This window comes from Populus euphratica, unplaced genomic scaffold (genome assembly GCF_000495115.2).
Source record: "Populus euphratica unplaced genomic scaffold, PopEup_1.0 scaffold500.1, whole genome shotgun sequence".
Classification (NCBI taxonomy): Eukaryota; Viridiplantae; Streptophyta; class Magnoliopsida; order Malpighiales; family Salicaceae; genus Populus; species Populus euphratica.
Window position 1 is genome coordinate 181416 of NW_011500179.1, and position 27900 is coordinate 209315.

The 27900-nt window shown below is 32.0% G+C and overlaps 3 protein-coding genes across 5 annotated transcripts; 2 read left to right on the forward strand and 1 right to left on the reverse strand.

Moving 5' to 3' along the window:
* The first annotated feature begins 555 nt into the window (after nt 1-555).
* Nucleotides 556-19743, forward strand: LOC105111487 (ABC transporter G family member 25-like). Of its 2 annotated transcripts, XR_839608.1 has the most exons (4): nt 556-866; nt 999-1824; nt 6294-7370; nt 19733-19743. XR_839608.1 is itself a non-coding variant. In XM_011006850.1 (3 exons), the coding sequence occupies exons 1-3, from the start codon at nt 729-731 to the stop codon at nt 7295-7297; spliced, it is 1968 nt and encodes a 655-aa protein (XP_011005152.1). In that variant the 5' UTR covers nt 556-728; the 3' UTR covers nt 7298-7410. The 2 variants fall into 2 exon arrangements, 1 of the variants encoding a protein (XP_011005152.1); XM_011006850.1 differs by lacking the exon at nt 19733-19743 and having other exon boundaries at nt 6294-7410.
* LOC105111496 (uncharacterized) lies at nt 13033-14289 on the forward strand. The gene has a single exon (XM_011006862.1). The coding sequence runs from the start codon at nt 13033-13035 to the stop codon at nt 14287-14289; it is 1257 nt and encodes a 418-aa protein (XP_011005164.1).
* A 3695-nt stretch (nt 19744-23438) lies between the features above and the next one.
* On the reverse strand, nt 23439-25069 carry LOC105111488 (uncharacterized). Of its 2 annotated transcripts, XM_011006851.1 has the most exons (5): nt 24613-25069; nt 24434-24442; nt 24204-24295; nt 23862-23983; nt 23439-23675 (listed from the first exon to the last, which is right to left on the reverse strand). In XM_011006851.1, the coding sequence occupies exons 1-5, from the start codon at nt 24827-24829 to the stop codon at nt 23597-23599; spliced, it is 519 nt and encodes a 172-aa protein (XP_011005153.1). In that variant the 5' UTR covers nt 24830-25069; the 3' UTR covers nt 23439-23596. The 2 variants fall into 2 exon arrangements, with proteins under 2 accessions (XP_011005153.1, XP_011005154.1); XM_011006852.1 differs by lacking the exon at nt 24434-24442.
* Between the last annotated feature and the right edge of the window lie 2831 nt (nt 25070-27900).

Consider the following 27900-nt stretch of genomic DNA (forward strand, 5'->3'; position numbering starts at 1 on the left):
CATGCTATATTTATGCTTGCAAATTGACTTGGTGCATGGCGCAAAGAAGGATTAATTTCACTATGAAAATGATATTTCCCATAAAACTTTAATGATAAAATAAAACCCTGCATTATCATATACGATCATCATGTTTTTACACAAACAACATGATTTTTATTTTTATTTTTTGTTGAGAATCTAGCTATCCATATTGAAGGAACTGAAATGGAGGTTAAGTCGTCTATTGCAATAAGTGCTCTTCCACTCTCTCCATCTCAAAGTCATCTCCCTCTCAACTAAAAGCTCTCCAAGCTCTCCCTCTTTCTCTCCTTTTTAAGATTAAAAATTAAAAGGCAAACAAAAAGTAGAGATGAGAATCAACGAGAGAAAGGAAGTATGAGAGTGAACGGTGCTCGCTTGGTCACTTTGAAGAGCTGCCATATGTGTCATGTAATTGCCACGTATCCCATCTTCTGTAGGCGTTACTCCTTGACGTGGCAACCATTGGCCCCCTTTCCTCCTGAATATATACCCCTCTTTGCTTGACCCTCCTGGTCTCTCACCATTCTAGAGTTCATCATACACTCACTCGCCACTCTCCTCCCAACATCTCCCCTCTCCTCTCTCTTTCAACAAAATTACATATACAAAACCTTCATTTCCCTTCACTCTCTCCCCTTGTCCTCCATTATCTTTTATTTTTTGCCTTTTTTCTTTTAAAGAGGAGAGAGCAATAGAAAAAAACAATGCCTATGTTTAACGGTGTGAAAACTACCAATGGAGACTCACCGGACGGCCCAGATCAATCCAAAGCTCCTCCTCCTCCAGATTCTCGTGACCTGCCATCTTTAATGTTGTCTTCTTGTTATCCTATTACTCTCAAGGTAAATAGTTAACTTCACTACATAAGGAAGTTGAGAATTAATTTTTTAATTTCCCAGTTTTCCTCGTTCTTGACTTATTTTGACTCGTTTTGACTATGAGTTTGACCTGCATTTTTTATTTCTTTCATGCAGTTTATGGAAGTAGGGTATAGAGTGAAGTTTGAGAACAGGAACAAGGGCAGCAATATCAAGAGGATTTTAGGCCATGAACCCGCAATTTGTGATCAAGTTCAAGAACGTACAATCTTGAATGGGATCACTGGCATGGCATCCCCAGGGGAAATCCTTGCCGTCCTTGGTCCATCTGGAAGTGGAAAATCAACCTTTCTCAATGCCCTTGCTGGGAGAATCCAATCAAACAGCTTCACAGGAACAATCCTTGCAAACAACAGAAAACCAACAAAAGAAATAATGAAACGAACTGGTTTTGTTACTCAAGATGATATTCTCTATCCCCACCTTACAGTCCGTGAAACCCTAGTCTTTTGTTCCTTACTTCGCTTACCAAAATCACTATCAAAACAAGAAAAGACTTTGGTAGCAGAGTCAGTCATATCCGAGCTGGGGTTGACAAAATGTGAGAATACAATAATTGGAAACAGTTTCATACGTGGGATTTCTGGTGGGGAAAGAAAGAGAGTGAGTATAGCTCATGAGATGCTGATAAACCCTAGTTTGCTCATTCTTGATGAACCCACGTCAGGCTTGGACGCAACTGCGGCTTACAGGCTGGTTTTGACATTAGGTTCACTTGCACAAAAGGGAAAGACTATTGTTACATCCATGCATCAACCTTCAAGTCGAGTTTATCAAATGTTTGATTCAGTTATGGTGTTAAGTGAAGGAAGGTGTTTGTATTTTGGCAAGGGAAGTGAAGCTATGTCTTATTTCGAAACAACGGGATACTCACCGTCTTTTCCTATGAATCCTGCTGATTTTCTCCTTGACCTCGCTAATGGTACGTATACTTTAATCTCTTGTTTGTAATGTTGTGAGGGATCCCTCTCTCTCTCTCTCTCTCTCATAGGCAGTTGAGTTACCAAGGAATCACCAGAAACCTTGTAACGAAAATAGAACGTGATTGTGCCGTATTGAAAACCTTCACGTCACTTGCGTGGTAGCCGTAGCAGCTAAATAGATCCTAAAAGCAATGTGTCCATTATGAGTTTTCCATAATGAGAAGTTAAGGTCAGGAGAGCTGTAACTTTTTCAAGAGTCAAAACTCAAAAGATGAGATATAACTGCAGAACACTTGATGATGATGGGAAAAGAGTCAGCTCAGGTCGTCCCTTATGAAGCCATCATCTGTGGCTTCTCCATATCTTTACTCTGTCCTTTATGTTGATGATCATAGAGCTATGCAAGCTAGAGTAGAAGTGGGCTGACCCCCTTGGTCCCTTCTAGTATAACTGTAAGTTCCAGGGCAGACCCCCGCTAGGGTATGGTGACCTTTTCCTGCGACACAACTCTAGCTGCAGATGTAGGTGTGTAGATATGTTGTAGATTGTGACTTGGCATTCATTCTTACCCTTGATTTGAGTTGCGGTATTATATACCCTCTCCTTTGCCAACACCTTTCTAGTTAATTAATTCAAAAAAAACACCTGACAAAGTGATCAGCTAGTGACCTTACCTAGTGGTTGTTGGATGGTAGCAGTGATATGAATCGATAATTATTTTAATGTTTTCAATGAGATGGGAAGGGTTTTTTAATAAAAATTTTCAAGGAATTTTTCAGTGGATTCATAAAATTAATAGGGATGCGAATGGCTTTTTGATTTTTGGGATCGTAATGGATGAAGTGGGACATACTTCTGTTGCTCTCCACTTGTCTTCTTGGCTTCCTTTTGACGGTCTCCTTTCCTTTTCTTTATTTACCTCTTTTAGCCCCCTCGATTTGACTCCTTGTACTCTGTTTTTTGCTACCTTCTTTTCTTTCTGTTTTTTGTCCTAGTTATTCCACTCGCACGAGCAGCGCGTTTAGGTAGAGTCCACATGCCTCTTCATTTCACCTCGGGCATCATTAAAAGCATGTTTTTGTATTTAAAATATATTTTAGAAAAAAATTTGATTTTTTATTTCTTTATTTTAAAAATACCCACCACACCAAAAAGACTCTAGATTAGCAAGTAACTGTGTCATGCTTCTTTTTGGGTGTGCAACAACCTTGAGGAAGGAAGCGCGTTTGTATTAATTGTTTTGTAGCGCATTTAGACATGCTAGGACATTTGAACTTCTCATAAAACGAAGGAGATGATCGAATAGATCCAAAGGATTTTATGATCAAAATGAGTAAGTGGCCGTCGAAGGGTTGAGTTTTGATGCTTCTGTGTTGGATGTAGAGGTTTTCTTGTTGAGAATATGAATTTCCTTGGAAGCATTTCCCCTACCTTTTGTCTAATATAGAAGAAGATAATGGTATAGAATGGGCCATCCTAGCATATATCCTTTGCTGTATTTTTAATGGGCTCACGGGCTGTGTGGATGGTTGAAAGAATCACATCATTTACCCTCTTTTTTCTGGGTACTATACAACGTTGAATTCAATGGATCTATACTTGAGCTGACTTGCTTCCATTGGTAGGGTTTTGGTAGTGACAAGTCACGCGTATCTTTTCAATGATGAGTTCCTTCCTTGCATCATGAAGACCTTATTCACATCATGTAGACGTTGAGTGTCGTGTGTAGTGATCATACATTTACTATTTTGAAGGTAAGTATCGTGGATTTTTTTGCCAAACTAGCTGAAAGCTTCCTATGCACGAAAGGAGCAATTAATATCCACAAGTTTTTTTATGTTTAGAGTTGATCGAGCAAGCTGATATTTTGGTGTCCTTTGGTTTAATAAAGGAGGGAGAATTGTGATTATCCCTGTGGATTGCACTCAAAGTTTGAAGGAAATATATTCAATGCATGTCAATCTCTTGGCTTGGCACTACCGCATTGGATCAAAGTCTATATAATATATAAGAATGAAAAATCTAGGTTTGGTGTACGTTAAAATAATGTTGCTGCCATTATTTTGTTAAGAATAGATGGGTGGGGGGATATCACTAAGTAAGAGAAAGTCCGCATATAAATAAATAATTCGTGCAGTTCAACTTTAAGCTAGGTTTATATATTAGATAGAAATCGCACGCAGGAGATATTTTTTAATGTTTATTCAAGCATCCTCTTTAATCTATTCTTGGACACTATGATGATAAGGTGGACTGAGGTGGAGAAAATACTGGTGACGCCATTCATAGCGTGAGAAAGCATCTTTTAGTCTTAAGAGCACTTTGAAGGTGGCAAATAGCATCATTGTCTCTTCATCAATGGTGTCTTTAGCCTTCTCTTCTCAATAGTAGTAGATGTATAGGGACAGATTTAAGTACTTTGGGCAGTGCAAGAGTCTGGGAAACTACATATTTCAGGTTTGAGAGTAAATTACATATAGCAATATCTGAAGTATTTGAATTTATAGATTTTCAAGAAAATTTATCATTATTAAACAGATTATCACACCATATACGTTCGTGCTTGATTACAAGAAACACAAGTTACTGATATTTCTTGGTCCATTATAATAACTAAGTGGTCCTTGCTAAATCTTTTGCTTTGTCCCCTAAATCTTTTTCCTCCTTGGTCAAATCACATTATCAACATTTTGGGAGGGTTTTCCGTCATATGTGACGCTTACATGGGTGGCTTTATGGTCAGTGGTGACACATAGTGGCCACTGGCCATATTCTTGAGATCCTTATTTAGATAGTGATTTCCTATTCAGTTCCATGCTGTGTTGGCAACACACAATCACTACAATTCTTCCTTCACTTCTTTCTTTTGGTCACGTGTAAGGATTTGAGTGGCAAATACTGCTAGACATGATTGTTTTATAATTGACCCGAACATTTTGAAGATTGCATGGCCGGCCACACCACAGCAGTGTTTAAAAATGTTCTTTCACTCTTTTGCAATGCTTTTAGCACATCTTCAACGTAGGATACCTTGAAAGAGGGACACGTGTTGGGTTGTTTCGCATTTTCCTCGGGAATTGAAGTGTTAGAAGTGAAATATGTTCGCTTTGATTGATGTTAAATTAATTGAAACCAAATGCTAATAGAATTCTATAGCAGCACCAACACTAGTGGATTCCCACCTTACCGCAAAGACTGGTCAGCTTTTGTTAGCTAGGCTGTGCTGCTCATTACCCATTCTATTGTATGCATATATGTTTTTAATCTGTGGTGTTTTCTTCTTGGCTGTTTGTTGTTTTCTTTGGATTTTTTATTAGGTAGATTTACGTTTATATAAGCCTGCTCCAATGAGGTTTCAGGTATCATCATTTCTTAGAACTTGGTTGGCTGAAGTAGCTTAGTGGTGCTCGTATCTTCATATATTTTATGGCTGGTCGATCGTTTGCTATCAGTAGAAATTTCCCTCCTGGCCAACCACATTTTGCTTCCAAGAAACACGAACTCCACTCTATTAAGCATTTATCCCTTAATTTTGTGTACTGCTATGAATGTATTCTAACGATTCTGTGTTTAATTCTGAAAGCCTATCTCAACTCAATAAAGCAATGCCCTCTTTAGAGAAGAATAGGTGCTTACCTATCTCGCATGGTCACTTGCCTTAATGATAGCTAGTTATATTCCAAAAAGGTCCCGTCCAAGATAGGAACAGGTACCTGCTAGCATTACAAGAGAATATTTCAGCTATCTTGCTAGATAATCTATATTTAAATAATGTTTTCTGAAAATCAATCTTTGTTTATCATCATGTACTAAGTGGTTGAGGATCTGGATCGGGATCTTGAGCTTGAAAGGCTTAATTAAACTTTGACGGAAGTATTTATAGCGATATTTAAGCTTGAAGTAAATTATTTGTATTTTACATTACTTTCCCAGAAGATGAGGTAGTCTTTTCGGGTTTTGTAACGTTCTTAAATGATTCTTGATGTTCATGGCGGAATAAATTAATCTGCAACACTATATATCTCTCATTCAGTTCCGAGGAAAATACCCTGTATTTTTATTATCAGGCTACAGCTCTGTAGACCTCAAAGTGGCCGTAAAATCCTGTTTTCCTACACTTAGAAAATTTTGAAATCCACTTTTTAATCCATTGAATCTTAAGCTCCATCAATTTTTTTTGTTGCTGATTGAGAATCATTGTTGAACTTGCTACTCTTGCAGTACTCAGCTAGGAAGTTTGTATATATTTTTGATGGAACTACTAAACAGAATTCAGCATTGAGGTTGTGCCTGCAAATCTGTCAGTGCGACTACAGTATTTGAGGGTCGTATGTGGAATCTACAACTAAGATCTCTTTATTGGCTTCTTGATAGTTTTCCATAATAATTGCAAGACTTCATGCTATATTGAGCATTTGCTGATTTACTGCATCCTGTTGGGTTTTAACCTCTTGATTAACTTATGCAGGTGTGTTTCAAACTGATGGTGTGAGTGAAAGAGACAAGCCGAACGTAAAGCAATCTCTCATTGCATCTTACAACACCTTGTTGGCTCCGAAGGCTAGAGCTGCCTTCATGGAGACAACAGAGAGTAGTATTGGAAGCTATAATTCCAAAGAACATAGAAGCAGCGACAGAATTAGCATTGACGCTTGGTTCAACCAATTCAGCATTCTTCTTCAAAGAAGCCTCAAAGAACGGAAGCACGAGTCATTCAATACCTTGAGAATCTTCCAAGTAATCATGGCTGCAGTATTTGCCGGTCTAATGTGGTGGCACTCGGATTTTCGTGATGTTCAAGACCGTCTGGGTCTCCTCTTCTTCATGTCAATTTTTTGGGGGGTCTTACCATCTTCCAACTCCGTGTTTGTTTTTCCTCAAGAAAGAGCAATCTTTGTGAAGGAAAGGGCCTCCGGTATGTACACGCTTTCTTCTTATTTCATGTCGAGAATAGTCGGAGACTTACCAATGGAGCTCATCCTCCCCGCAATATTTCTTTCTGTGACTTACTGGATGGCTGGGTTGAAACCGGAATTGGGTGCTTTCCTTTTGACTCTTCTGGTTCTGCTTGGCTACGTGCTCGTCTCTCAGGGTCTTGGACTTGCTCTAGGTGCAGCAATAATGGATGCTAAACAAGCTTCAACTGTAGTTACAATCACAATGCTAGCATTTGTCTTAACAGGAGGATTTTACGTGCATAAGCTGCCTTCATGCATGGCTTGGATCAAGTACATTTCCACAACATTTTACAGCTACAAGCTACTTATCAATGTCCAATATGGTGAGGGCAAGAGACTTTCATCCTTTTTGGGCTGCTCACTACCTCATGGAGGTGACAGAGCAAGTTGTAAGTTTGTTGAACAAGATGTTGCAGGGCAAATTAGCCCTGTAGTTAGTGTTAGTGTCCTGATATTCATGTTTGTGGGGTATAGATTATTGGCTTACCTCGCATTAAGGCGCATAAAAGCTTAATAGGTTGTACTTCTCTCAAAGGTTCTTGTTACTTCCATGTCTCTAACTGTAATTCTTCAAATCAGAGAAAAATGTCATTAGAAAGAAAGATTCACAAAGATGGGTTTCTTCGACCCTTTTATTGTATTCTCAACAATGTCTCTTTCAGAAAAAGTCAATCAAATTTCTGATAAGCTGACTGGTATTTAAGCAAAAATTTCCATGACGAAACCTACAATTCATGATAGCCCATCTGTTTCCAAGCTTTGTGTTTTACTACTCCGCGTACTTCACAACGGGATTCTCTAAACTTGACATCCACAAGAAAATCATCTTTCCATGGATTTGCAATATGCACCTCCAAAACCAGAAGCAACAACTCCAAGTGCTACCTTCTCTCTACTAAATACATCAAATAAATTTTCATAGCTAGAAAGGTTATCTCTTATTTGCAGCCATACAAACATTAAGGCTTCAACATAATACCCTGTATTTTAATGACCAGGCTTCAACTCTATAGAACTCAAAGTGGCCCCAAAATCCTGTCTTCCTACACACGGAAAATCTTGAAACCAGTTTTTAATCCAAGGTATCTCAAGCTCTATTAATGTTATTGTTCCGGGAGTTCTAGAAATCTGAATATAGTTAAAAATCTAATAAGTATTCAGACAATAACAATTTAATATCTAGACAGTAACAGTTAAACAATAACAGTTTAATATTTAGACAATAACTATTGAATAGTTAGACAGTACCTGTTGGACAATAATAATTCAATATCTAAAAAGTAATCGTTGGACGGTAATAATTGGATAGTAACATTTTAATATCTAGACAGTAACATTTGAACAGTAACAGTTCAAAATTAGACAGTAACAGTTAGACTTTCACGTGAATACTACATGTAAGAACATAAAAGAATTGACTCATACGAACACTTGTACATTGAGATACTAACTCTAAAAATATACATGATATATGTATATATGTTATTATAAGAAAATGAATATGTATAGAAAGTAATATATGAGTAATAAATATAGATTCTCTATAATATTGACTTGAAGGAATCATAACTAAAAACTTCCTTGTGATTCAAGAGAAGCAACCAAGATTGGATCTTCTATTATAGGAGGTCACGAGACTGGCGGAGCAAGTGTATGATTTTTCCTCCTATTTGCACTTATACAATTTAAAAATCTTCTAGTGAATGCAATTATAATAAATATCGTGTTCAATGTAAATAAAGTCTAGCGTATTTACAAGATTAGCTTTGGCTAATAGCATCCTTGATAGAATTATCGAGATATAAATTACAAGATTAGTTGTAGCTAATGGTATCGATGATAGGATTACCGGAAAATGAATTGGCATCTATGATAAAATTACCAGAAAAATAAATTACAAGGTTAGCTTTGGCTAATGGCATCAGTGATAGGATTGCAAGGAAATAAATTACTAGATTAGTTATGGCTAATGGCATCCATGATAGGATTGCCAAGAAATAAATTACAAGGATAGCTTGGGCTAATGATGCCTGCATTAGGACACCCAAGAACAATTGATAATGACCTAGGGAAATTGATAAATATATTTGCCAAAAAATATCCAGGTTGGACTTTACAAGGTCACCCGGCTCAACCAAGTAAATAAAAGTATTCAAAATAAGAATATGCAAACAAGTGTTAATTAGATTTAAATGATTAACAAGCAAATATAAGTTGTTTGTTACAATTGTTATAGATCTGAAATAAAATTTATATTTCATTTGTTTACATTATATGAGCATATATATATTTCTTTTATTAACATAATAATATGTTTATTTATGTAATAGGTCCATCAAATATCCAGGAAGATCATTAGTTTAGAACTCTACTTTATCAAGCTTATTAAAAATAAAATTAATGTGTTTATGTAGTATGTTTTTTTATAAACCTTGATGTATTTATAAAAGTTCAGCTTAACATGTAATACTTTAGTTAATTAATCCGTTTAAAATATTTAAAAACACTTATTATGTTGTAAATGCTCTCTTTGCATGTTAGTATTTCTTTTTCTTTTAAATTTTATAATACGATATGATATGTGGTCATGTTTTCTGACTAAATGACAAAAAGAAAAAAGAAGGTAGTTTAAAGGTGAGGATTACTTAAATTCGAGTAGCAGAGTTTCTTCTTGTAACTGATAACAAGTCTCACTTAAAGCTTCTTCATAAATTCATTGTTAGCAAATAAGTTTTCAAAGTGAAAGAGAAGGATGGAGGTAAGTGATTATGGATAATAAAAGAATTAATTTTCCATCATTACCATTAGATGAATAACCTTTAATTTCAATTATTATATTGAATGCACGTAACCATTTTTTTTTTCAAGAGCCTCTTTTTTAATTAGAATGACCAACCTAGCTATAAGAATCCTAATAGTTATGTTTAAGATAATTTATCTTAAGAGAAGGTAAAGAGTCTCTCATTAAAAACTAATAACCCTTTAATTTTTTGCGTATTGAATACATAATGACTTAAAGGGCTACTAATGGATCAATATTTTTAGTGCCTTATAAAAAATGAATTTTGAACCAAACTCTTTATTTATATGGTCTAAAGACATGGTGATAACCCATTAATCAGTGGGCAGGACTTGCTTCAATAGCCAACATCCCTAGGTTTGGCACCATGTTAAGCCCAAGTAGGTATAAGTTTGGCAAGTTTTCAAATCCAGTGTCTTTGAGCTTGACTACATGCCAAGCCTAATAGGGCATAAGTTTAACAAGTTGTTAGACTCTACACTCTTAGGCTTGGCTATATATTGAGCCCAAAAAAACAAAGGTTTGGCAAGCTATCAAACCTACAGCCCATAGGCGTGGCACCGTACCAAATCCAAGTGAGTATAGATCTAATGAACTGTTAGACCAAATGCTCTTAGGCATGGCTATATGCCAAGCTTAATAAGGTATGGGTCTCCCAAGCTGCCAGACCTATTCCCTTGGGTATGGCACCATATCAAGTTCAAGTGGGTATAAGTATGGCAAACTGCTAGACCCTGCGCCTTTAGGCATGGCTACATTTCAAACCTAATAACATACATGTCTAGTGAGCTACTAGATCCAACACCCTTAAGTTAGGCACCACAACCAAGCCTAAGTGGATAAGGGTTTAGCAACTTGCCAACCCCAATATCATTATGTCTGACTATATACTGAGTCCAATAGGGTATAATTTTGGTGAGTTGCCAGACCTAATATCATTGGGCTCGCCTACGTGTCAAGCCCAATAGAATAAAGGTCTGGTAAACTATCAGACCCATCGTTTTTGGGCTTGGCACTATAGTTTAGCTAAAGTAGGGATGAGTTTAGCAAATTACTAGGACTAGCACATTTGGGCCTGGTTATACATTGAGTCTAACTAGCCATAGATTTAATAAACTGTCATACTTATCGCTTTTAGGCTTGGCTGCATGTCAAGCCTAATTTGGCATGGCTCTAACAACCTTCCCGATCCATCGACCTTGGGCTTTAATGCATGCAAGGCCTAATTAGGAATGGGTCTGGCAAGCTGCCAGACCCTACACACTTAGACTTAACTATGTGTTAAGCCCAAGTATATATGGGTCTTTTTCACTGCCATATACGTTGATAGTGGGTTTGGTAATGTGCCAAGCACAAAGGAATAGAGGCTTTGAGATCATTATAGGCCTTATATGGGGCTACAATGATCCAATTATTTATTCTTATAACTTTTGAATATAAAATGTTAATGTTATAGATACTCATCTCCTATCCCTGGTTAATGTTAATATCAAGGATATTTATCTCTCATCTCCAATTAATATTAATGCCAGGGATATTTGTCTTTCATCCCTAATTAATATTAATGTCAAGGATATCTCATCTCACATTAATATTAATATTATGGATATTTATCCCTAATGAGTGCTATAAGGATAAAAGAACATCTTAAACCCTTAAGAGATATATTTTTTATAAGGTATAATAAGTATAAATATCCTAAAATCACATAGATAAAATGTTTATAATCTTTATTTTCAACAAATATACCTTCTTAATTTCAAAGCAGTTATCATATTAAAACTAAGAGCAAATATTTTTATTGTTAAGAATAAATATTTATTCTCTTATTTACTGTAATTATTTGCTTAAAAATCATTGATTCTGTGATCTCATTATCCTCGAATCACATTAAAAAGGATTGTTTTGTAGGTTACAAGTCTTTTACAACAAACTATAAGTTTCATAAAAAATAAAAAATATTATATCTTGTTATAACATGTAATTAACTTATAATCCAACCACTAAAAAACATATTCCTAAACTCTTTGGATTTTGAAATCTCATCACAATTCATGCTTAGAATAACTTTCTTAGTGAATCTTACATGGCGTTGGGATGATCTTAGAATTAAGGAGGATGGATAGTTGCATCAAGCTTAGAAGGTAGTTGAATTAGCATGTGCCGTATACGGATCGATGCCACAGTACTCAAAAGACACTAGGTTTATTTCCTCAATGGTTAAATATGAATCCTCGACAAAATGCAATGATGAAAAATGAGAAGACAATATCGTGAATAAGCAACAGAACTCCAACGACAAGTTTCTTGCTTTTGAGTGGTTTTCTTCTACCTAACTCTTTTGGGCCAAGGCATGGGCACTGATTGGAGATGTTCGTGTTGAGTTTCGTTTCATGAAGGGTAATGAGTTCTGAAATCAAACCTATCAGAGACAAAATCTTCTGCTATGTTGAGAATATCAACAGAGGTCGTTAAGGAGGTACAGAGGATAAAGAAGAAACTGAGGCAGCCTAATCAGAACTGCAGTTCATGTTCCTTGGTGAATTGTAGTAGCCAAAGTGATAAAGTCAGTAGATGTAGCAGTGCAAGTAGTAGAAGTGGAGGTAAGCACTCTGTAGGTAATGGCAGAAGGCATGGTAAGAGACTCCATGCTAAGGGTGCCACTTACTAGCTCTGATGATGGCTGGGCACATCATAAAGAGGAAAATAGGAGGCATTATGTTGAATATATTCAGCTTGACAGAGGCGATTAGCTTCTGGTGTTGCAGCTGATAAGCATGGGGGAGATGCCTTGGCAGATGCTAATTGTAATGTATTAGAGGGTAATTTTGTCCAAGATTATTTTTTTATGTGTTTTTATTTCTTATTTTTATACTTATATTCTTAGGTTTAACATTTTTTTATGCATTTCTTAAAAAAAAATTATTTTAAAAAAATTATACAAATTGTTCTTTGTTATATTTTTTATTTTTTCTCAATTCACTAGTTTTGGTTTTCTTTATTTCTTCATATTTATATATTAGTTTTCAATTTTTTTTATTTCTTATATTTTATGAATTTTCTTAATAAATACAGCATATACTACAGAATATCCAAGAGTTAAGTAAAGAGACTAACTGGGTATGAAGAAAAAGGGTTGGATTAATAATCTGTTTGGAGAGGGTCCATTTGCATAAAAAATAAAAGTACAAGGACCCCAAACTCAATAACCCTGTCCGATTCAAATCAGGAAAGAAAACGACACGTCTTTCACATTGATAAATGATGACCGCCTTAGAAATCCGGAAAGAATAGGGAATAATGAACCGACCTAAAACTCCTACAAAAGAACAAAATGTCTCTCAGCCTACGCTCTCAATCAAGAGATCGAAAGAGAAATTTAGAGATCAGATATTGAAAGAAAGAGAGAGGGTTAGTTCTTTGATAGATAGTTTTGTTGTTTCTTAACTATGGGTGTCATTGGCGAGGAAGAGAATAGAAAGATACTAGAGTTGGTCAACACACCAGCCTTAGACTGGCTAGGGCAAGGTTGTTATTCTGCTGGTAGCTACGTCAAGGGAGGAAGGTATGGAAGAACACGCGGTGGCCTTCCGAACAAAACACCCCCGGAAGGTTACTTATGTCACAGATGTCATGTTGGGGGTCACTTCATCCAACATTGCCCTACTAATGGAGATCCCAACTATGATGTCAAACAAGTGAAAGCGGCTACTGGGATTCCGAAATCAATGTTGAAAGCTGACCCTGAAGGTCGGTATGTCTTATGTAATGGCGAGGTTGCGGTCATGAAGCCAAACGAAGATATTTTTGAGAAAGAGATGGAGGGGATACCTGCTAGAAGATCATCATGGTCTGTTAATGACGTCGCACCTGATCTTTTGTGTCCCCTCTGTAAGAAAATCATGAAAGATGCTGTCTTGACGAGCAAGTGTTGTTTTAGAAGTTTCTGTGATAGGTGCATTAGGGATCACTTGATCAATTCGAGGTTGAAGTGTGAATGTGGAGCCACTGATATGCTTACTGATTATCTCATTCCTAACATGACTGTTAGGCGTGCTATTAATAGGATTTTGGAGTGTGATACTTCTAGCAGTAGTGGCAGTGGTGATGGTAGTGGTTCCAGAAGCACCTCTTTTCAAGTCCAAGATTTGGTTTCATTTGTTCACTGGCCATCACAAACCTGCAAGGTTTCATCTACTGCATTGTCTGCTACATCATCATGCTCGTCATCTAAAGAACAGCAGAAGCCAACTGACAGAGTAAATTCGCTGCCCCCGATGGCTAAAAGAGCAAGAATTGCAGATTCTGCTGATGAATCTAAAGCTAAAATTGCGCCAATGAATGTTAAGGAGATAGCATCAAAAGGGAATCTTCATGGGATCGTTGAGGAAGTTGATCAGAAGAAGCCTGTTAGTACTGAAAACGGAAAGAAGAGGAAGAGGAATGCGTCTGATCAAAACTTTAAAGCTTGTGAGAACTACATGATGATGCCTACTGGCTCTGGTGCGTACAATCCATACTGGACTGGCATGTGGGGAGGTATGGAAGGATCATATCCAGAACCATATTATACTGATTCAAGGGGTGGTTATGGATATAGCTACTTAGGCATGCCATATGGTAATACCATGCCTCAAGACTTTTGGTACACGATGAACAGCGAGCAGGCAGGGGAAGAAGCATTAGATGCAGGATTTCCTCACTGATTTTTTACTCTAGACAATTCTGATTTTTTGATTTTTCGTTTAATATTTTTTTTTATCTTTTTAGGCTATGATGTAAACACTAACTGCATTGATAAATGCAAATAGATTTTTGTGGTGTTTATCTGTTGTTTTGGTCCTGTATTTTTTGACTTCCGTATTTTAATGAATTTTTTCTTAATTTCAAGCTCTTCCCGTAATTTCATTGGTTTATTTGCTTTCCCTTCTCTTGTTTTGCTGATTATGTTCATCTAGCTCTTGCTTTTTAACAGAGGAAACTTTTTTTTTCCCCTACATCTGCTTTGTTTATCAGGTTTGATATGCATCTGTTTGATGAATAACATGCAGGATGTTCCTCAGTTCATTCATTACTTTCCCATTTTTATTGTTGAAGATCATATAATGAAAGCTTTCCAGATTTATGATCACAATCATATTTATGTGTGTTTACTCTAGCGTATTTATAGTAATCTCTCCAAATAAGGAACGAATAAAAAAGGTAAAAACTGAAATCTGCTATATCAACGCAGCTACTGAGTATAGACTCTGACAATTTCTATTGCATTTGAAAATATCACATACACAACAATGTTACGAACTCATGGACAGATAATTAATTACTTCGGCATCTACACAGAATTTGCTTTCGGTAAGTAGCTGCTTCTGTCAGTCACTGTGTTCTGTGGACTGTGGTTGAACCATGATGATAGATGAGATGCTACTGTCGATCTTCAAAGTACGTAAATCAGATTATGAAACTTCATTATCGAACTTAAAAAGTGACAGGATCCTTCTAACACAGAAAAGGATACCATCAGTTATGTAATTCTAAGTTACTTCAAGGTTATCCAAGATCTTAGATATGCCGAATTATGTAGCAAATGGATTTTTTGTGAACTGTTTAAGAGTAAATCATCGTTGTCCCTGTTTTTCAGGATTTATATCCTTCTCTAATGCTCGTGTAGGAGGTTGCGCACCTACTTTGTGCTACATCTTAAACATTTCGAGTTCCTAACTGCACAAACTATTCCTTTCACATACTTCCTTCGAATGCAGTTTTTACCCGCTAGGCATCAGCTAGTACAGTGAATTGCTTTTCATTGATCTGCTCCCCCAACTCCTCATCATCATCTATCTGCCCATCCTGCTATTTCTGTGATTCATACAATGAAGTTGGAGCTCAAAAGACTCTAATTATGCTTCACAAAAGTAGTGTTTTTTCTTTGATTCATCAGAACACATGGCTAATTCAAATCCAGCTATTTCCAGAAGACACAAATAATCCAAATACGCTGTCAGCCATACGGCCCATACCGTTGTCTAATCTTAGATAACTATGGCACCTAACACCTACAAGATTTTGAAGCTGAGAGCTGCCTTAGTTTGCCTCGTGGCTCTTTTGAATACAATCCATGCTGGGATACAGTTTCCCATTATGATGCTGGTGCAATGGATGGTTATCAATTTGGCCACTTTGACTTTCTCCATATATATATACACACACTTATAGGAGGGGTGCTACGCCTCAAAACTCTTTTATTTCATGTTGAATGGCGAGAAAAGGTGAGAAGGAGAAGAAGCTGAGAATGCAGGACTGCTTTGCTAATTTTGGAAGGTAAATAATCCTGATCTTTGCTTCTTCTTTTTTTGTTACATTCTTATGACTTCCGCACCATGTTTCGAACCAACCCTCTATTATAATTGAACTCAATTGATAGATAGGTCAGAATCAAATATTCAGAACAAAGTCTTTCAGCTAGATTCAATTCATTTTGTTTCATGCATTACTCTCTTCCCTTTCATCTTCTTGCCTTTCTCCTTCAAAAATATACTCCAAAACTCCATAGCTAAAGAGTTCACATAAAAAAATCACCCAGACAAAATATAGGTACAAATTAATACTGGCGGCAGCTAACAGGACACAAGTATAAACTCTGAATTTATAATTTTATTCTCTAAAATTTAAGCATACGATGATTGCCCCTTCAAAATGTTTACAATACCTTTGAATAGGATAGAAAACCTTTCTCTACTAAAAAACAACCTTAAATCCAAAAAATATTAAGAAAATTAAAACATAACCTAAAAATAAAATATTAAATCCAAAATTCTAGGAAAATAAAATATTGTCCCAAACAACAACTTATAGGCTTAATTCTAAGAGGTACAATAGATAATAAAGTAGCTTCTTACAATAAAAGTGATTTAGAATCACTTGAAAAAATATAAGCTTCATTCAACGATCGAATCTACTATTATCTCAATTTTAAGGTGCTAACACAGTTTAGTATGAGTAGACCACTTCTTGAATTTAAACTTATTCTATTAGTCTATAAAAACATCAGTTAAGTCATTTATATTATCTTCTTAGGTCAAATTCTTTTTTATTAATATCGGATCATCACCTAAATGCTCAAAAACTTGAGTTTCTACAAGTTCAACTGCATTACAAATATTAGCTATTTAACCCACACTTTCCAAAGAAAAATTGGATATGCAAGCTTTTTATACTCATTTTTTAAAATAAAAAAATAAGTATAAATTAAAAAGTTTATGCAAACATATAATTAAACAAATTGATAATTATATATAAAACAATATTAAAAAAAATAGTTTTAATGATAACTAAAACTGAAACTAGAAAAATAGAAAGATAAATATAGATTAAGATATTTAATCTTGCAATATGAGACATTTACTTGGTTATGTTTACTGAGTTTATTTATTAAAATTAATTTTTTATTAAAGGAAATGATAATAAAAATATACATGTACATGAAACTAATTGAATAAAATAAAATAAAAAATATCATGCGAAACTGCACATATTAAAAATATTTTTTTAAAATATTTTTTTATTTTAAAAAATAAAGTTCATCTATATAAAACATAAAACAATATAGATGAATCATAATAATATCTTAAACACTTAAATACATAAAAATAATTTTTTAAAAAACACTCAATTCAGAAAAGGCTAAATAAGCAAAATAAAAATTATATAGGAGGGATATTAATTGAGCTATAAATTAAAAAAAAATTGTTTAAAAAAATAAATAAATAAGGTATCAATTAAAATAAAAACCACAATAATAATTTAAAAAATAAAAAAAAAGGCAACTATAATCTAGGTGCTCCAAGCGCATTTAAAAAAAATAAGAAAAACAAATGATTTGGGTTACAAACTCGATCGAGTTTGAAATAGACAATAAAAAATATATAAACATAGCAAATAGATAAGATATATATATATAGATAGATAGATAGATAGATAAAACTTGGAAGTAATAAAAACTTGGAAGTACAAAATTATAAATATATAGCATTAGGTAATGTGATAGATATGTAACTGGTGTAATATTGGGTGACCACCTAAATTAATCTATAAAATATGTGACTTAGGTTATGAGACTAGTATAATATCGTATGAAAAAACACTATGAAAAACTATAAAACTAATTTTTTACAAAAACTATTTTCAAAAGATAAAATCAAAAGAAGAAAAATGAGCTAAAAAAAGATATCAACTCATATTAACTTCTCAATTTTACAACTTAAGTCATTATATTAGAGCACCATAAATGAAAAAATTATGAAACTCAATCCCAAACAAATCAAATGTTAGATGATGAAACCAAAAAAAAAAATCAAGTATACAAAATGATTTAAAATAAAACACATAAATAAATTAAAATAATAAAGATGAAAATAAAAATAAAAAATAAATTAAAAGGAAAGAAGAAAATTTTGATTGGAGAGTTAAATTTAAAAGAAAAATAACTTTCATAAAAGGAAAGAAATAAAAATAATGATGATGAAATTAGAAAAATTAATCCCCTGTAAATTTTGATTGAAAGATAAAATTGAAAATAAATATATATATATATATATATATAAAAAAATAGCCAAGAAAAAAAAAGAAAAAAAAAAAGAATAAGAATTTATTTGAAAAAAAATATATAAAAAATTATAATTTAAATAATAAATTGAAAACAACAAAACCTTATGAAAAAATAAAAAAATAAAAAGAAAAATAAAAAAATAAAAATGAAACTGAAAAACAAAAAATAAAATAGACCAATATACACCTTTTAGGTTAGAACAAAGAGAAGAAAAAAAAAATGACCATAAGCTATAACTGCTCATCCTTCATCATCACACACTCTACTGCCAAGAAAAGGGCATCTGCATGATTCCAGTGCCATGGTAGGCGGGATTTGGTTGTCGGAAGCTATTACACATGTCGCTCGAAAGTGGAAGCTGCATCCACCTTTTAGCTCACGTTTGTCACGTTCCCACAAATTTGTTTTAAAATATTTTATATTACTTAAAGATAAAAATTCTCATGAGACTATCAAAAATAACAAAAACAAAAACTAGTTACAATGGCGAAAATACCCCTATAGGTTAGTTTTATCATTATTTGATATTGAGAGCTTTCAGATCTTCTTATTGTTCGTTTAAAAAGAAAATGACCACAAATCCTCTGGATAAAAGTTTTTTGTGCTAAAATATTATTGCAGTAATTTTACTATTCAAATAAAATGCAAAAACACTTTTGTGCCTCCAGTGAGTTTTTAAAAGAGATGTGTGTTCCGTAAAAAACCATAATATCTCATTGCTGGCCTTTAGTTTTGTGTTAAAAAAGGAAAAATGGAAAAAACAATATGAATTCATTGTGTACATCCACAATTTTTCCCCAAGTAGTTTAGAGTTTTATTATTAATAATAATTAAAAAAAGATGAAAAAAATAAATATAGGTGTTCAAAACTTGATTATCTTAAAAATTAATTAAGGCATGCAAGTTTGTGGCCCGCCATAGAAGACATGTGGTTACATACTTAGTTATCTTGATTTAAAGAAAAAAATACAAATTAATATGGGTATTTAAGCTAACTTGCATATATTTCGACTAATCTTATAAATTCTGAAATTAAATGATCATATAAACCTCTAATAATTATCATATTAACAACTATAGAGTTCGAACTTGAAATCACAAAGAGAGCAAACTTCTTACTCCCAAACTCATATACTACACCACCTATTAGATGGTTATGATTTATAAAATATTAGATACGTGGCTCAATATTTTTTTATCAAATATTTTTTATTAAAGAAAAATTATATATGCAGTCTTTTTTGATATATTTTTATAGTTAAAAAATTCTAAGTAAAAATAAAAAAAAATGTATATATGAAATCAAATAAATCATAAATTATACGTGTTAATAAATGAAAAAGAAAGTCAAAAAAGATAAATAAAAATAAAACTAGAAAAAACAAGTGAGAAGTGTAAATTAAAATATTTAATCTCGTATGATGGAATATTTACCTGGTTATGTTTTCTAAATTTTTTTATTCAATCAAAAGATAATATTAATAGACATAAATTAAATTGATTGAATAAAATAAAATAAATATTATGCAATGACGCAATATTAGAAATATTATTAGAAAATAAATATTTTTTATTTTAAAAATAAAAATCATCTATATAAAAGATTAAAAAAAAACATAGATGAATTAGAAAAATATCTTCAAAGATAAAATGCATACAAAATAATAAAAAATAATCATCATTTAAAGAAGGCTCTCTAAACAAAATAAAAGAGAGAAATAGTATTAATCTAAATATAAAAAAATTAATTTTAAAAAACAAAAACATGTATAAAAAATAGGATTAATTTTAAAAAGAAAAAAAAAAAGCAAGTCATTGCTAGGACTAGTAAGTCAAGCGAGCCCGCCTGATCTATTTTATTAGAGCTCCCATGACTTGGCTTTTTTTTATCTGCAACGGGGCATTGTTTTTCTAATATTTTTTCAAAAAAATAAATTTTAATAATATCTCATCTGTATTATTTAATTTTCAGCTATTGTGGCTGAAAAAATAAGGTTAAAGGTTTTCAACTGAAAAGCTAAACTTTCAATTCATTGTTTTTCAAAAATACGTATAAAATATTATAAAATATTTTAATAAATTTATATGTAATCTTAAAAAACATTTAGTAATCTAAAATCAATCCAAAATCAAATGTTGATCAAGATTAAATCTTTTTTTTTTTTTGAAATTTCAAGGTAAAAAACCCTAATGCGAGCCCTCCTTATCAAAATAAATAATTTGATATCAATTTAAATTGTTTTGATGGAATGGAGATTTTCTCTTTTTATTATCAAATTTTAGCGACTTAACCTCGCAGGCTACAAGTCAAAAAAATAAAGAAAATAAAATTTGAGATAAAAATTAATTATTTTTTTAATTTTAAATATTAAAAATATCTAATATTTATAATTTATAAAACATAGAAACTATAGTAAATATTTTATCTAGACTTTTTAAATTCAATCATTCCCTGCATGTGTTTTTTAGTTTGTTCCCATCTTTTAATTCTATCCTCTCCTTTTAATTTGGTGTATATAAAAGGACCCCAAAAAAAAAGTCACTGGCATGGAAAAGAAAAGGACGAGAAGAGCACAAAAGACGAGTGATACAGAGAAGCGTTCCACAGGATATCCAAATAATGATCTGACAGAACGACGCCTTTGTGGGATTTGCGATTAATCGGTGTCTCAAGTTATATTTTTTTGGTTGAAGGAATGCAGCTATATCTATCATCATCGTTATTAAATTTAGACTGATTCAGTGACTTAATCTGAAAGGATTTGTTAAAAGATTAGTTTAGTCAAACTTGATTAATTTATGCCCTGCGTGAGATTTAGTATTTTTTAAAAATATATTTTTTATATATATTTTAGTTGGTTATTATTATTTTTAAAGTTTATTATATAAATATTAGAAAAATAATTTATTTTTTTAATATAGAATTTAAAAGTACCATTTAGTATGTATATTATATATTTCAAAGAAAAAAATTATATACTAAATATATTATATATTTCAAAGAAAAAAATTATTTTTTTAATATAAAATTTGAAACATTTTCTTATATATACTCTATATTTACAAACAAGAAAAAAATAATTAGGTTAATCTCTAAACTGGATTTAATAACTATAATTTTTAAAATAATTTTAAAACAAATTTAAACATTATATAATATCTTCAAACAACTTTTATATTAGAATCGACTAGCTATTATTTTTGTGACTGAATTTTAAAGTTGTTTGATATTATAGTAATTGTTATAATTATAATTTTAAAAAAATTATTTTTAATTATGATTGGTTTTATTAAAATACATATTCAGTTAAAATTATAGTTAAAGTTGTTCATAAAAACAAATGTTAAAATAATAATTTAATTTGATATTGGTAATAAAATAACATGAAAAAACAACATGTATTAATACTTTATTTTATAATTACATTAATATATATTTTATTATTAATATATTATAAAAATAATTACTTATTAAACTTATTGCAATCTCATTATAAACATAATCTGTATATTATAAACATAATCTATACAGGAATACCTCTGATTTTCATGGATTTATGAACATTAAACCACATTGATTAAAAAATTCTTAGAAACAAAATCAACGCATTCAAATTATATAAAAATCACATTTTCCTATAACTTCCTTCCTATATAATCATGTATTTTCATATTCTTCAAAATTAAGGAAACAGCAGTCACGTGAACCCCAGCAAACAAAAAAAAAAAATAGCACTAACTAATATGATGCAAGTTTGACAATGCTTTTTGATAACGCACGAATAATTTTAATTAAATTAACTATAATTAAAAATATTTTTTAAAAATTTATTTGTTTAAATTATAATCACAAAAAATACCACACTAAAAATTATTATTAAATAAAAAAGCATTGTAAAACAAGCTTTTTAGAACCTAAGATCACCCATTCACAACCACGATGTGATCATACCTGATGGTCAAATAATCGTAACAATATAACTATTTAAACTTCAACTTTAAGTTATTAGAAAAACCTTAAAAAATAATAATTTTATATTAAGCTTTCTAGAAGAATATAATATATATACAAAAAGATTCGTTCTTATGAAGATGGCGTTCTTTTGCCTTGACCTCTAGAAGCTTTGTGACTTGCTTCATTATTGCCATGTAAATATATAAAATATAATCCAGCATTCCCATATTGATGGAACATTGATTTTTCATAAATTAATTAATTAATTAATAAATCTTCCTAAGAATTAGCCTAATGCTTATAATATGAAAATGGCTGTTAGTTACTTTTTTGTCCCCCGTGAAGCTATTAATTACTTGATGTGGCCTCAATTCAACCTGTTAATATCTTTTACAAATTAGAAATAAATTATGATGAGGAATTTATTTTTATTTTTTTCCTTCAAACTATCTTTCAAAATAAATAAAAAAATATTTGAGATATAAAAAAAGTGTAAATAATTATATACATTGAAACAGAACTCTAAAACATTACTCTTTTTATTCAAGAGCTTTTTAATTATTTAAAAATATGAAACTAAAAAAAATTGTAAAAGTCTTCAAGATTAATAAATTAAAAGAAGTAATAAATATCATTTGGAACACCACCATAAAATTAGAAAATTAATAAAAAATTTAAAAGATATATATATATAAAAGTTAATGATCATATAAACCTTTAGTGGTTATCAAACGATCATATAAACTTTTAATAGTTATCATATAAGCAATTAAGGACTCGAAGATAAGACCATAGAGAAAGCAAATCTTTTAATTCCAAATTTTTAGTATTTGACCACTACTTAGATGGTTATTTTTAAGGTAATTTTTATTTGGTATCGTGGCAGTTATGATTTTTTATTAAAAATATTTTTAAAGTTAATATGCAGAATAATATAAAAATATTAAAAAAAATTATATTTTTAAACACAAACAAGTCTATTGTTCATAGCATTTAGCTTCCGTAACAAGAGTCTTGCCTCGCATTATGAAACTCGTGCCATGTTCTTTAATTTGTTTTAATCTTCAGTTATCTTTCGGCAACAACAGTAACAATACCGTTATCTGTCACGTCAAGCCTTATCCATGGTGCTTCTTTAATGTTTTTACATTTGTTTGATAAAAAGACATCATCTATCTGGGTTCCAAATTGTGCAGTAAAGACAGTTAATTTGCTTGCTTGAATATTCAATCTTGTTCTTCGATGCAATTGTCAAGGAAAGAAGTGGCGGTCGATAGCTAACTTAAACTCATTTATTGAACAACCAAACAATATTATTGCAGCTTTCTTGATTACTTAATCTACCAGATGATCATGTTTTACATGTAATGAAAACAGGAAAACCATATCAGATGATGTCCAAACAACTTATTAATTACAAAGCAATTCCCTGTTGAAATGGACTAATGCTTATTCATTCTGGTTTCTTCACAACAAGGACATGGCACTTGGCATTATTCAGGCAATAGTTGCTCAGTCTCCCCAGAAAATCCCTGTATCAAAACAAAATCTGATTTCAGTGCTTCTGGTGGAGCTTGTTGCATGAGTTTATAGGGTTGACAACCATGCCAGCATGTTCCAGTTCTTGAAATAACTCATTTTGAATCAGGTTCATACAATTTATACGACTTTTGAGAGTTGTCGGAATGATTTTTGAAGTTACAAAGAAATTTCCTAACCTTTTGAGAGTTCCATTAATGGATGTGTTACCAATCACGAGGAGATTAATATTGTTCTTCTGAACAGCATTGCATATGAGTTCATAAGGCTCCGCCGCTTCTAAAATTGTTTCTGCTTTCACCTATATATGGAGTCAAAAATAAAATGAACACATATATCCTTCACTACTGTTGACTGTAAGATTGCTGGAGATGAACAAATACACAGAAAGCTTGAATTCAGCTTACTTGATTTATTGCTTAATGAAATACTGAAATATGAACAACTAAAACAATATTTTCCAAAAATGAAACACTAAGCTAATATTTTGGCACATAAAGATAGTGATGCAGTGAGCATACCCCTCGACTAGCACAGATATTCACAGCTTTCTCCAAGATACCTAATAAGATCTTCTTGTTTTTTTCTTGAAAGGCACAGATCAAATCTAGGGCTTCCATGAAATAAATTGTGCACAAAACATTACATGTATCAAAAGAGAAGATATATTAATGTAGTAAATTCACCACAAAGTTCGGAAACAGGAAAGAAAACCAGAAGAACAAGAAGAAAGAAGAGCAAGAAAACTAACTGGGAGAGACTGGACAACAGCGGGCAGGGTGCCAAATTGTTCCCCATAAAGAAATTTAATTGTGCACAAAACATTACATAAACCAAAAGAAAGCATTGATTAGTATAATAAAATCACCACAAAATTCAGAAACAGGAAAGCAAACCAGAAGTGGAAGACAGAAGAGCAAGAAAACTAACTGGGAGAGACTGGACAGCAGAGGGCAGTGGTGCCAAACTGTGCCCCATAAAGAAATTTACAATTAGGAGCAGGAAGTGCAGCAAGGATGACAAGCGGCGAGTCAGTGATAAATTCTTTGAGATTGTCAACTACCCACATGAAGGAATGATAACTGTACTCGCTCTCATCTATGATCACCATCACCCTCTTCTTAGACCCTTCTATTTGTTTCTCCATTTTCCACTCCTGATTTTCTTAGCAGGCAGACTTTCTTGCTGAAATATTGCACCTAGACTGCTACTATTTATAGGAAAAAAACACTTCAAAATCTTTGTTAATTTAAGAGATTGAACGCGCTAACTAATTCTCACCTATTCCTCTCCAATATGTCGATTATCAATGTTTTGCAGGTGACTCCTTAATATTTTAATGAAAGGGGCACAAATTTCAACTTAATGATGTTGATGATATCAAGTTAATCCTTTTAATTTTTTCAACTTCACATAATTTTATATTGAATCTGGATTCTGTTTATGACCCTAAAAGTGTCAGCATGCCATGATCATCTTTTAAAGTCAAAATGAGTTTCAATCGAGATGATGCATAATGACACAGAACACGTTATCTAGTGGGGCTTTCTCACAAAAACAGTAGCTAAATGCCCTGTGTACAAAAAAGTGGTGCGCACTGCAATTCTCTGTGTTTACAACTAACAAAATCTCAGATCAATCTCACAAAAACAGTAGCTAATTTTATATGCATGTCTTATATTGGTTTTTTTATAATTTTTTCTGACGAAGAATTAAACACTCACTACCATGATAATGCATGTTTTTGAGAAAAATATTTACGTATAGAAAATTATTTTCAGAAAACATATTGTCAGTAATTTATGTATTATGAATCATTTTGTCAGGAATATTATCATAACTAGGTTGAAAGACATAAATAAGCATGTCAAACAAAAAACATTAATTAGCATCCATTCAGTTAGTAAATTACTGGTAGAATTATTATGAATTCATAGATGATGATGATAATTACTGATAAAATTATTTATTGGTAATTTTATAAGTAATTATATGTATATTATCGATATAATTAAATTATTGAAGAATTATATATAACAATGATAAGTCTTATAATTTTTTTCTACTTTCTGGAATTTATTATGACTTAGTCAATCAGTAATTCCATTTGTAATTGTCAGTAGCAAAGTCTAGTTTGTCAATAATTCTATCAATATCGTATTAGTATTTTTTTTAAAAAAAATAAACAATACAAAAACATAAAAAAATAACTAAAATAAAATAAAAAAACCAAATTTCTTTATTAATTTAAAAAATATTATCAAAAACAATTTATGTAATGAATAAAAACTAGAGGAAAAGGAGAAGCAAGCAAATCTTTGTCAGAACCATAATGGCAATGAGATTGACCATACCTATCATTAAGGGTTGCCAATAGATGCTTAAGAACATTCACTTTATCCCTCATGTCAGCCATCATAAACCTCAGTTAGGTCATCTTACTATTAAGCCAAGTCGTCTTAGCTTAAACATGTTCTTATACAATCATCTAAGTGGCTAGAGATTGCTAACTCGATTTTGATAACGATGGGTCAATGATCAATACACTATAGCCCTTCTGTATTTCTTTAGTCGTAATGTTGGAAATTATATAAACTCGATTTCTATTGAGTCCACCAGATGATCCAGTCTCCAACCACAAATCCAAATCAAGTTTTAGATGGGTTGAAAGTTCGTCCTCGTATCTTTATTGAAATTAGGAGTTATATGTTTCCTTAAAAAAAAGTCAACATGTTTTTTTTTAAAAAAATAATAACTTAAAAAAATTATTGAAATCCAACTTACCATGAAATTTTGAGCTTGGCTATTCACAAGTTGTTGCCCCATTTTCTAACGATCCTCATTTTGCATATGAGTTTCAATAAAAAGCTTCAATGGTCTTGAGTCATGTTCAAGTACCATATCCTACAAATGGAAGCTACTATTAGTTAAATATTTTCATATAATACAACAATTAAAAAAAATATCTTATAAACTAAAATATGACAATTTGCTTTGCATGTGAAACGAACAGAATGCATTTGTCAATGCATGTGGTAATGTAACCTTTAGTCTGATTCTTTGCACTAAATTATGACTGTCATACAAAATTCTCAGACATCACGTGTTAGATATAATCATCCTAGATAGCCTTTGAGAAGAGCAAAAATCTTAAATCTCTCCACACGAGCACGTCTTCCTAACTTGAAAAACCTCTTTCTTTTATATATTTCTTTGTGCACCTCATACCAGAAATCACACAAGTTAGTTCATAGAAAAACATTATAGGTCAATATTATAAAAAATAAAATTTGAACACTTTTAAAAAATATCACATTTTGGATTTAATCTTACCTAATAGCATTATGATTGTCTCACACTCTCCTGGCAGCAGCATTGTTAACCTCCTCCCAAAAACAAATTTCCTTATGCATCAATTTCATAAAAGTATATTAAAATTAAAAAAATTGATTGTATTAAATAATAATAAAAATTATTTATGTGTTACTAACCTTGAACTTTCTAAATCAAGCATCAATCATAAGCTTTCATTCAGTATTTTTTATAACCTGACTCCATTGAAACAAAGGCACTTCTATCAATGATTTTATTGTTGATGTTATCCTGCGAATAGTTTTCACATTTGTAAACCTATAAATCCATTTGGTTCATTTAAATTAATTATTCAAAAATTACCCTTTTTTTTATCGTGCAGGAAAGGAAAAAAAACTTACATGCTATGGTTGGGCTTTCATTGAGAAATATACATTCTAGTGTATACATCTTACACAGAAAGGACACCTCTACGGGTTACCCCTGCACTTGACAAGCCTATGTCAAGAGAGGGTCTTGTGCTTGAGGTTTGTGGTCATGGTTGGCGCCTAACGACTCACGGTCATCAAAAATACTATCAGAATAATCAATAGCTCTTTTTTTTGTATTACTCTCAAATGACCTTCTCTTTGCAATATAAACAAATTAAGTATAAAAAAAAAAAGTATTAACATTATCATTATATTATATTTTAAAAAAATCAGCAGAACCTTTCATATATAAAAGACTACTTAAAATCTTATTACATGCAAATATACATCAATAAATAAAGTCACAAACTAGTTGGTTTTATTTATGACTACTATTTAATTTAAAAGGCATTTAAATCATTGAATCATAATCAAACTTTGTCCAGGTAGAAAATTACCAATAATAATGACTTGTGTTAATCACAAAGTATTAAAT